The 11,284-nt window shown below is 38.5% G+C and overlaps 1 protein-coding gene across 1 annotated transcript; it reads right to left on the bottom strand.

The window, feature by feature from the left end:
• Positions 1–4,513: 4,513 nt before the first annotated feature.
• On the bottom strand, positions 4,514–11,033 carry tlx1 (T cell leukemia homeobox 1). The gene is made up of 3 exons (XM_072390420.1): positions 10,580–11,033; positions 8,094–8,331; positions 4,514–4,724 (listed from the first exon to the last, which is right to left on the bottom strand). The coding sequence occupies exons 1-3, from the start codon at positions 11,031–11,033 to the stop codon at positions 4,514–4,516; spliced, it is 903 nt and encodes a 300-aa protein (XP_072246521.1).
• Between the last annotated feature and the right edge of the window lie 251 nt (positions 11,034–11,284).

The following is an 11,284-nucleotide window of genomic DNA, read 5'->3' on the forward strand; positions in this document are numbered from 1 at the left end:
AGGACTGCCTTCTTTCACCTTCGTAATATTGCCAAAATCAGGAACATCCTGTCTCAAGGTGATGCAGAGAAACTAGTTCATGCATTTGTTACTTCAAGATTGGACTACTGTAATTCCTTATTATTGGGCTGTCCCACATATTCTCTGAAAAGCCTCCAGCTGATCCAAAATGCTGCAGCCAGAGTTCTGATGAGAACTAACAGGAGAGATCATGTTTCTCCAGTTTTAGCTTCTCTTCATTGGCTCCCTGTTAAATTCAGAATAGAATTTAAGATTCTTCTCCTCACATATAAAGCTCTTACTGACCGAACTCCATCATATCTTAAAGATCTCATTGTACAATATTTTCCTAACAGAGCACTTCGCTCCCAAACTGCAGGTTTACTTGTTGTTCCCAGAGTTTCTAAAAGTAGAATGGGAGGTAGAGCCTTCAGTTATCAGGCCCCTCTCTTGTGGAATTAGCTGCCAGTAAATGTCCGGGAAGCAGACACCCTTTCCACTTTTAAGATTAGGCTTAAAACTTTTCTTTTCGATAAAGCTTATAGTTAGGGATGGCTCAGGTAATCCTGAAACATCCCATAGTTAAGCTGCTATAGGCTTAGACTGCTGGGGGACCTCATCTGTCACACCTTTCCTCACTTTGCTCTCTTTTTCCCCCTGTTTAATTTCAAAATTGATTTTATGTACATGTGACATTATTGTGGTTATTAACCTATGTTTCCCTGTTCCAACAGATATCCTTTGAATGGCGTTATGGTGTTTTTCCCCCCTCTTTTCCCTCTTTTCTGTCTTCTCAAACCCCAGCTGGTCGAGGCGGATGGCCACCCTTCCTGAGTCTGGTTCTGCCAGAGGTTTCTTCCTGTTAAAAGGGAGTCGTTCCTTTCCACAGTTGCCACAGGCACGCTCAGGACGGGAGATTGGACTGAAGACACATTTCGGTGCAATCTGTTGGTTTCCTTAGCTAGGATATTAATTTTTTTAATTAGCTCTATATGAATTAATTGGATTATGATTACAATGAATTGAATTCCAATTGGCTTGAATTGGACTATATTACTTAAGTGCCTTGAGATGACAATTGTTGTAATCTGGCGCTATATAAATAAAATTGAATTGAATTGAATTGAAATGTAACTTCAAATATACTCAAACTTAATATTACAATGTTGGTATTAAATTGTGTACTTTTAAAATATACAAAAAATATGTGTAAAAACAAATTTCAAATAAGTACACTTTAGAAAATTACACATAACTTTCAATTTAAGTATATTATAGTATGATATATTTTGATAAAGTGTAATATAGTATAATTATTTTAAAGTGTGTTAAAAGTGTTAGTATGAAAGCGTGATGTTAGATACTATTTATATAGTTACAAAAAGTAGAATTTATGTAAGTACATTTTGTCACAGTCTGCTCAGATTGTCATGTCATAGTTTATGTTAATCATGTATGTTCTAGTCATGTTTTTTCCCTGTCATGTTCAGTTCACTCAAGTCACCTGGTTAATTGTTCACAGCTGCACCTCATGTCACTGATCACTCCCCTCACAGTATTTAGCTTCCTGGTTTACTTTCAGTCACGGCAGAATCTTCACTATCCCGCCATGCGTTGCACAGATAGGTCTGGTTTTCCTGCCTCATAGCATTATTAAGATAATCATAGCCATAGTGTTTTTTCATAGCCTTGTTTTGTCATAGTTCTTTTTTCATAGTCAAGTCATTCTGATGATCCGGCTTTGCCGCGCCCTTTGTTCATGCTCCCTGTCTTGTTTTGAGAAATAAACCTTGTTTTGTAATCGAAAGAGCTGCATCTGGGTCCTAACTCACCACAGTCCTTGACACATTTTCAATATACTATTGAAAATATGAATATACTTGAAATACAATAAAGTACTTTTTTCACTATTGAGTAGACGTTGAATAATTTATATTTCAGCTGGATTTATCGGTATTACTTCTAGTAATCACTCCCCGATTGTATCTTATGTATCTTAAGACGTGCATGAGTGTGTGTGAGAGTGGGGTGAATGTGGCATGTAGCTTTGAGTGGTCAGTTAGACTAGAAAAGCGCTATCCAAGTACAAGTCCATTTACCATTTATATGTGTGTGTGTGTGTGTGAGCTTCCGAGTCTGAGGAATTTCAGAATGTTTTGGTGCGGCTCAACTACATTGACTAAGTGCTGATATGTATAAAAAAAGAAAAGAAGAAAAAACAACATGCAGAATGTGACAGGATAGTCTGGAAAAAAATTCTGAATTCAAGTCTGGATTTGAAGGAAAAAAAACTAAGATTTTACTCATCTAGGTTTGTGAACGGCACTAGTCTTTTTATCTGAGATCATCCAATAAGTACTGACTGTGATAAACAGGATGACTACCCCACATACACATATGTGGTTTACATGTGCGCGAGCCTTTGAACACAAAAAACAATGGACAAAAACTTGAGAACATAGAAGAAATATGTCATGGAGACAGAGATTTTTAATATAGTTTTCCCGAAGACCACGAGTTAATTATCTCTTTATCTTGAGATAATGAGGCTTGTTTAGTTGTTATATTTTTCTATATTTTCTTTCTATATTTATCAGTTTTTCACGTTTCTTTTAATTGTACATTCTGCAGGCTTTAGTCTAAGGCGATTAACCTGCAAAGTGGCTTCAAAATAAAAAAGTTGCTGTAAGGACCGCCTTAAGACTTTTATTTACTCTTTCTTTACTTACATACTTTAATAGTTCCATGTTTGTTGTGTGCCAATGAGACCGCTAACTGCTCATATACTTGCCTGTGTAGCACACTTGTTATCAGAGAATGCAGTGAGGCAGCCATGATAAACTTGCTTATGCTAGCTAACAGCAAGTGTATTTTCAGCTTTATGTTAATATCTGTGGACATGCACAACCAGCGCACCAAACAAACGCAGGATATGTGAAGGCATAGTCTATATAGTGTTACAGGCTATGCAGTGCTGTCCGCCCCTATACACATTAACACACCTATAGATGCATCGGAGGCAATGTGGAGTTCAGTGCCCAAGGACACTTTGAAAAGCCAGTAATCAAACTACAGATTGACAGCTCTAATCGTGAGCTACAGGTTTCCCAAATCTAAAATAGTTTGGAAATCAAAATCACTTTGTTATTATTAGAAAACAATAAAGGTTAAGACTGAAATCACAACCATGACCATCACCTTCATGGACTCCATTTTCACAATTTACATGCAGCTTTTCTCACTACCATAAGAGGTCACCTATTCTACTAATGTAATTATAGGTATGAACAAACAGCCCACTGGGACATATTTGGGTGGAGATCGGTCTATAGCCTATAAGAATAGGTACGAGCACACATGCACACACACTCCCCACAATACAACTGTACTGTCTCCACCACTGTCATTAATCACAGTAGCCTGAGTGTCAGTTGCTTATTAGCTTATTAGAAATTTTGTGTTATTGACCAACCAACATGTTGACTGTGTCAATAATAACATCCATCCCTCCTTTTGTTCCATTACAACTTTGTCTCTCTTGGTTTCACTTTGGTGTCTACACACACATCCACAATGCAGTGGCAGATAATGAAAGTAATTGCCATTATAATAACGTATTTAAAATACTTGATCACATGACTGCTCTTTGTGATTGGTCAGCTCTGATTCACAGGTCTGAAAACTGTTCACACTTCACAGCACAGTGGTAGCAGAGCAACAAGAAAATATGGTCTGTAAATACAATAAGAGTCCACGAAAACATGAAATGTGGAATACTGTGGTCAACTATTATTGTTAAATGTAACCAATTTGCCATGATATGCTATTTTTTTTTACCAATTTGTTTAATAATACTTAGGTTTGACCAGGTTTAACAAATATTTTTATTACTGTTGCCTTATGAGATCATTTTCATTCTGAAAGACTACATGTCTGAATTTACACAAAAGTGTTGAAACAAGTGCTTTGTTATTTTGCAGTTGAGTAAAAAGTCCATTAATATAGCTGATAAGTACTACATAATGATAGTAACACATAATAATGACAACATAGCTTATTATTTTTGTCTGACATATAAACATATATGAAAATATGTTTTTGAAACATCAAGCTCTTTAAATGGTAAACAGTAATACAACAAATTACTTTGAGGCTCTCTAAAGCAACTGTTCATTCTGATGCCTCTGGGTTATTTTCAACAGCCATACAGTTCAATGTTTGTAGGGTGTAAGCAGGGGTTCTCCACTGGCAGATGAAAGATCTTCCTCACACTGTGCTCCCCATTTGATGGGAACAATGCTGAAGGACCTTATCAAAAACAACACTAGTGTCTGTCTGACAGAAGATGTGTGATCTTAAGAATAGGGACTTGGCCTGATAACCAACACCTGTGAAACACTGTTCAGCACATGGGGCCTCTCAGCTCCATAGTCAGCAACAGTCAGCCTCTCTACCAACGCGCAAGTCACTTTGTATTGACAGAGTGGCCCAAGCTGGAGGCCATTCGCGAGCTCTATTCGCAAGTTGACACATTGCTGATCTTAGCAGTGTTGTCGGTCCAGGGTTGAAGGTTTTGCAAGGCATACAAAGAGCTGTTCTGCAGGCACAGTGGATCAGGGGTCACTGGTTGGTTGATGGTCTTCTGGAATGCTTCTTGTTGCAGCTGCATGAGGATCCGGTTGGCCTGCTGCCGCTCCGCCTCACGCTCCTCGGCTGTTTGCCGTCTGCAGCAGAAAATTCAGTTCAGTTCAATTCAGTTGATTTATATAGCGCCAAATCACAACAAATGTCATCTCAATTATAAAGTCCAATTCAAGCCAATTATAGTCCAATTAATTGTAATCATACTCTAATCTAATCAAATTCAATTAATTAAATTCTAATTAGTCCAATTGATACATACAAAGCCAATTCAAAAAGCAATTTCCGAGCTAACGAAACCAACAGATTGCACCAAAGCTTCCCTTCGGTCCAATCCCCCGTCCTGAGCATACATGAGGCGACTGTGGAGAGAAAGGACTCCCTTTTAACAGGAAGAAACCTCTGGCAGAACCAGACTCAGGAAGGGTGGCCATCTGCCTTGACCAGCTGGGGTTTGAGAGGACAGAAAAGAGGGGACAACAAACACCATAACAACATTCAAAGGATACCTGTTGAGACAGAATCACAAGTTAATGACAATAATAATGGCAAATGTACATAATGTCATGTGAGGAAATAAAAGGGGAAAAAGAGAGAAAAAAAGGTGTGACATAGGAGGTCCCCCAGCAGTCTAAGCCTATAGCATCTTAACTATGGGATGTTTCAGGATTACCTGAGCCATCCCTAACTATAAGCTTTATCGAAAAGAAAAGTTTTAAGCCTAATCTTAAAAGTGGAAAGGGTGTCTGCTTCCCGGACATTTACTGGCAGCTTATTCCACAAGAGAGGGGCTCGATAACTGAAGGCTCTGCCTCCCATTCTACTTTTAGAAACTCTGGGAACAACAAGTAAACCTGCAGTTTGCGAGCGAAGTGCTCTGTTAGGAAAATATCTTACAATGAGATCTTTAAGATATGATGGAGCTTGGTCATTAAGAGCTTTATATGTGAGGAGAAGAATCTTAAATTCTATTCTGAATTTAACAGGGAGCCAATGAAGAGAAGCTAAAACCGGAGAAACATGATCTCTGCTGTTAGTTCTCATCAGAACTCTGGCTGCAGCATTTTGGATCAGCTGGAGGCTTTCCAGAGAATATGTGGGACAGCCCAATAATAAGGAATTACAGTAGTCCAATCTTGAAGTAACAAATGCATGAACTAGTTTCTCTGCATCACCTTGAGACAGGATGTTCCTGATTTTAGCAATATTACGAAGGTGAAAGAAGGCAGTCCTAGAAACCAGTTTTATATGTGTGTCAAATGATAAATTCTGGTCAAAAATAACTCCAAGGTTCCTGTAGTAGTAGAAGCCAAGGAAATGCCATCTTGAGTAGCTATATAGCCAGCTAGTTTCTCCCTGAAGCGCTCAGGTCCAAAGAGAACAACTTCAGTTTTGCCTGAATTTAAAAGCAGAAAGTTCTGAGTCATCCAGGTCTTTATGTCTTTAAGACAGGCTTGTAGTCTGAACAACCTATTGGTTTCATCTAGTTTATAGATAAGTACAGCTGAGTATCATCAGCACAGCAATAGAAGCACAGAACCCTGAGGAACTCCATGACTTACACTGGTGTGCAAAGAAGATTCTTCGTTTACAAGAACAAACTAGAATCCATCAGATAAATATGACTTAAACCAGCCTAATGCAGTTCCTTTAATCCCAATAACATTCCCAATAGAATGCAAAGTAAACACATCCAACAAAACATAGACTAACTTACTGACTGGGTAGCTATATGGAAATAAAAATTGTTACTACTTCATGGTGTTCTGTGGATTACAGCAATTTTATTCTCTTCAAGTTTACGACACAGCACGTTCATGCACATCAGCCTCTGTAGAGAGGACAGCTACTCACAGAAATTGAAGACAGCCTATCTTTCATTTTCTCTTTCGTTTCTTTTAGCAGTCGTCATATTTGCAGATTGATGCACTGTCTGAAAAAATGACAATCATTTCTTTTTCTGACTTTAATATACTCTTGTTGGCCTGGCAGTTAATTGATGGAAAGATGAGTAGGGCTTGCTCAGAAAAAAGCTCCATCCTATTGAAAAACATAAAAAGGCACCTGAGGAGCTTTTGTCACTCTAAAAACAGTAAAATCAGTGAGGGCAAATCATTTATCTTATTAAGCAATAAATGAAAATCTGTTAATGTAGTAAACCTATAACTCAACAACTTTTCTAAAGAAAGAAAAGATAAATAAAACTATTTATTTATTTATTATTTAGGTTACTGTCACGTTTTAAGTTTTCTTTTGTCATGTTTACAGGTTTTTGTCATGTTTACAGGTTAATTTCTTATCATGTTTTTTCCCTGTCACTTAGTTTCACTCAAGTCACCTGTTTCTGTTCCACAGCTGCATGTCATCACTAATCACCTCCCCACAGTATTTCGTTTCCAGGTTCACTCATGTCCATTGCAAAATCCTCACCTTACCTTCCATGATTCACGTTCACTGGGTTTCAGGTCAGGTTTTTGCCTCTTGTCACTTGATCCATAGTCTTGTCTTGTTTGTTTAATTCATAGTTAAGTCTTGTTATTTATCTAGTCTCGTTTAGTTATTTTTTCACAGTTTTGATATCCGGCTCAGCCGTGTCCTTGGTTCTTGCCTTGTCCTTTTTGTTTTTGTTTTTTTTTAAGTCCACATCTGGGTCCTCCCTCCCTGCACCACCAACCCTGACAGTTATTTCCCAACGCCGTTATTGAACAGTATTTTAAGAAATTGCAGAATTGACAATACTGTAGTTTGTATTTGAAAAAAAAACACACACTGGGTCTCTTTGCACTAACTCTGGTTAAATTCAAACGACTCTATCTTGAAGACGCTGAGTGAAGTTTCCTCATATCAACTCTCACCAAACGTTTTATACACTCAATTTCAGTTTATTAGTCAACCTAAAGCTGAAATGAATGTGCTCTGCTGCAACATTCCTATAATGCATCCCCAGAGGGTGTTTCGATTATTTCATCAACACCATTTATATCAGCAAGGTTAAGCTTCACAACACTTCAAGACCCATCCAAAGTTAATCATCATACATTTGTGAGTTTAGTGAATATTTCAAGTGTCAGACAAGGTGATGCACAGAGATTGGAAAAAAACAAACAAAAACCAATCCATGCCAGACCGTGAAATGTCTACTTTAGTCAACATTGTAAAACGTTACAGTTTCAATGTAAAGGATACAACAAATGTAGGCTACAAATAGACGTTTTCGTTACTCTGTGTGTACTCATTATGATGCAAGCTTGTGACAGAACGGAGTACTTTTTCCCTTCCAACGATTGGAGTCCTCCATAATCCCAGTAACGCTAACAGGCTTTCACTATATCCCACTTGTTTTCATAATGTGGGTTTGTTTCTGTAAAAACTATTCAAAATACTCTCAATGTTACTCTGTAGATATATACTGGCAAAAAGAGGGAAATTAACAATGTGTTTAGCAAGTTTACCTCCATTTTGTTCGTCTGTTTTGGAACCAGGTTTTGACCTGAGCGTCAGTCATCTTCAGGGCTTTTGCCAACGCAGCCCGCTCAGCTGAGGCCAGGTACTTTTGTCGGTGGAATCGTTTCTCGAGCTCACAAATCTGTAGCCGAGTAAAGGATGTCCGTGGCTTTTTCTTCTTCGGTGGCGTTCGGTTCTGGTACGGGTGACCTACACGACGTGTTACAGTGAGGGGTGAGAGTGACACTGGGCAGAACAGAAAGGCCGGAGGACAGAACACGAAAGGGCAGGATGAGGGAGAGAAAAGCAGGATATGCAAGGAAAATAGAAAATAAGCGAGAGCAGCAGAAGCAGCACTGTGTTTGTAGGCTTCGGCTCCAAGACAGCCTTGAAAAATAGCAGAATCTTCCAAATCTCAAAGAAGCCAGCAATATAATGCATCATTCATTCTCTTGCAGAGTAGAAAATACAGGAGTCAAAATAATACCTTACATTTCTATTTTATTTCAGTGTATTTATTGGTTATTATTCATTGATTTTTTTTTTCATTTACGGCTCGGTAGTTTCATTTCTAAAGTTTCGTTTCCTAAACAAGTCCACTTTTTCTTCGATGGACAGCACGTACTATCCAATAGTTTTGATTAGAAGAACTAGTATCATTTTACTTTCACGTGCTTGTTTCTGTAGCTTTATTACTTTGTCATTGTAAATGGACATGAGGGTTTGCTTTTCAGGACACATTAGCACGAAGGCCTCTATAAGTTCTCCTGAGTCGATTAACTTCTTCCTATTCTTCTCAAATGCATCTTTCATTGACAACTTGTTTTTTATCTAGTCAGCTAGTTTTTTATCTACTGATTTAACAACTTTAACCAGTTATTTATGGATAAAATGTTGAAGTTGCTGTGTAGCTAAATTCATGTATATATTTGAATGCAAAATAAAGCTAATTGACTTATATTACATGACAGACCTCTACAATGTAAATATCAGAAGCCTCGGAACACAGATTTAATGTAAAATCTACCGTGCACATTTTTCTATTAAATCTATTAAACTGCAATAATTAATACTCGCATACTATTTGAAGTGGTATCCTACCAGATTGGGATCCTCATTACTCTCAAAAGAGAGTTTTCGCTGTTCGAAGGCATCAAAAGCGTTTGGTGAGGAGGTGTTGCAAGTTGTGCCTACTTTAAATGTAATAATATTTTGTTTAATCTTTCCCATTAAAATGACATTTATGTGATGTTTTATATCAACAATCGAACTACTGAAACGTATGCGTGGGGAGCTGATTAACTATCACAATTAAAGTAGTAGGCTACATGTATCCACATTGGGTTGATTTCTGACAGAAAAGCACCGACAGAGGAGCACAACAACAAAGCTTGCAGTCCGTATATCTGTGAAAATATACCACTCAACAGAAACACCAGTGTCTGCAAACTTTGACGAAACATACAAGGTAATTTTCCGAATTTCACCTGAAAAATCTGGAAGTGACCGTACAAGAAAGGGAGCACTTTGAAAAAGAAGCGCGGTGCATTTTTTTTTGTTGGCGGCTTTATGAAGGGCTGTAAGTGCTCTAGATAGAATAGTGAAGTCAAATTAACAGACTGCAAACAGAGCAGAAATAGAGGAATACCTCAGCAGGGACAGCTTCCAAAGAGATTCCACAGACACAAATCACACACACAATAAAAACAAACCAAAAATCTAGTAGTACACATTAAATATCTTACGGAAGGCTAACATTGTAGTGTTGCTGTACTTCCGTTCATACAGACAAAGATGGAGAACGCTATGAAAAAGATAATACTTTTGCAGTGAAGTTATGACTTCTCAGGAACTGCTCATGTAAAGATATTATGGAACTCATGTTTGAATAAATCAGTTTAAATTATCAGTTTGAATTAACGATAATTTAGTTAAACTGAAACGAGCAAACCTTTTCCCTTAATTATTTTTTTTATTTTCCATTCTATTCTATTGTATTCTAACACATCTTGCACTGATTCTTGTGTATGGGTGATTACTACTGTCAAATACAAAAATGAAACAAACTATGGGTCGTATGTTAATTTTCTTATTTGTATGTATTTCCAAGTGTAACTCGAATTTGCTATTTATTTCAGCTGCTAATTAGTGTGCAAATAACAATGAAATAGCCAGGTCTGTCTCCCTTGAGCATTGAGCAGGTATGTTTGTTAACTAATTAATTATGTTGTCTGGACATGGGCAAATAGTGAAACAAAGATGTGAAAAAAAGTGTCCCAATTTCGTTTTTAAACAATTTATTTTATGAAAACATTTTCTGAACATATATCCGAAATAAATAGTTAATGACACAAAGGGATCTAAAATGACGATTTCTGGCTCTGTGGTAATAATAATAATATTATTGCCGTGACGCTTAATTGGACAGAAACGGGTACATAAAATAAATGTATTATTTTTATCATCATTGTTGAAATGATCATTGTTGTTATACCTGTGAACCTTTCTTTGGTGTAGCGTCGGTTGCTCTCCATCCATGGGAACGTGAGCGCGGTCAGGTTGTTAATTGTCCCACTGACAGACTGCTGGACAGTCGAGCCTCCGCCGTTGAGGGGCCGGTGAGCGGGGACACGGATGACTCCAGCGGAGTTCATGTTAGTCCCGTTCATGTTCACGCTCATGTTCATGTGATAAGATCCACCGAGGGACGTTACACCGCATGAGCTGCCGGAGCCATTATATCCGGTATTACCGCAAATCAAGCCGCCATTCACGCCGCCAGTCGCGCAGGTGTTGTATGTCAGGTGTCCATAGTCTTGCTCGTGCATCCTTGCGCCCAGCATGCAGCTCTGTTCCACGTTGCTGAGGATCTGATCTATGCCGAAGCTGATGGGCTCCACGTGCGTGTGCTGCTGCAAATGCGCGCCTAGGATCCCTATGTGATCCATGGCCTCCTTTAGCCTCCAGCTCTTGCGCAAGGAACAGAGAATGCTTCACGCCCCGCTCTCTCGACTCTTCCGTCTGGACTTCTTCTGCTCTCCCTCCGGTCGTTATCTGATGAATGTGGATGCACGTGTGTGCGTCTTTCTGTGTGCGGACTGCTTACCCCTCCCCTGCCCCCGCTGTGCGGGAACATCAATCAAACTGCCAAATAGACAAGTCGAGATTAAGATCCAATTTTGGACCAACAAACTCAATT

The sequence above is a fragment of the Leuresthes tenuis genome, unplaced genomic scaffold, assembly GCF_036924035.1.
Source record: "Leuresthes tenuis unplaced genomic scaffold, fLeuTen1.0.hap1 SCAF_8, whole genome shotgun sequence".
Classification (NCBI taxonomy): domain Eukaryota; kingdom Metazoa; phylum Chordata; class Actinopteri; order Atheriniformes; family Atherinopsidae; genus Leuresthes; species Leuresthes tenuis.

What these genes read in the sequence shown, in the direction of transcription:
- tlx1 (XM_072390420.1), bottom strand. Translation starts at nt 11,033, where the DNA reads ATGGATCACATAGGGATCCTAGGCGCGCATTTGCAGCAGCACACGCAC. An exon ending in CACCAAAGAAAGGTTCACAG is followed by an intron (nt 8,332 to 10,579) that starts GTATAACAACAA and finishes TGTTCTGCCCAG; the next exon opens with TGTCACTCTCACCCCTCACT. An exon ending in AACAGACGAACAAAATGGAG is followed by an intron (nt 4,725 to 8,093) that starts GTAAACTTGCTA and finishes TTTCTGCTGCAG; the next exon opens with ACGGCAAACAGCCGAGGAGC.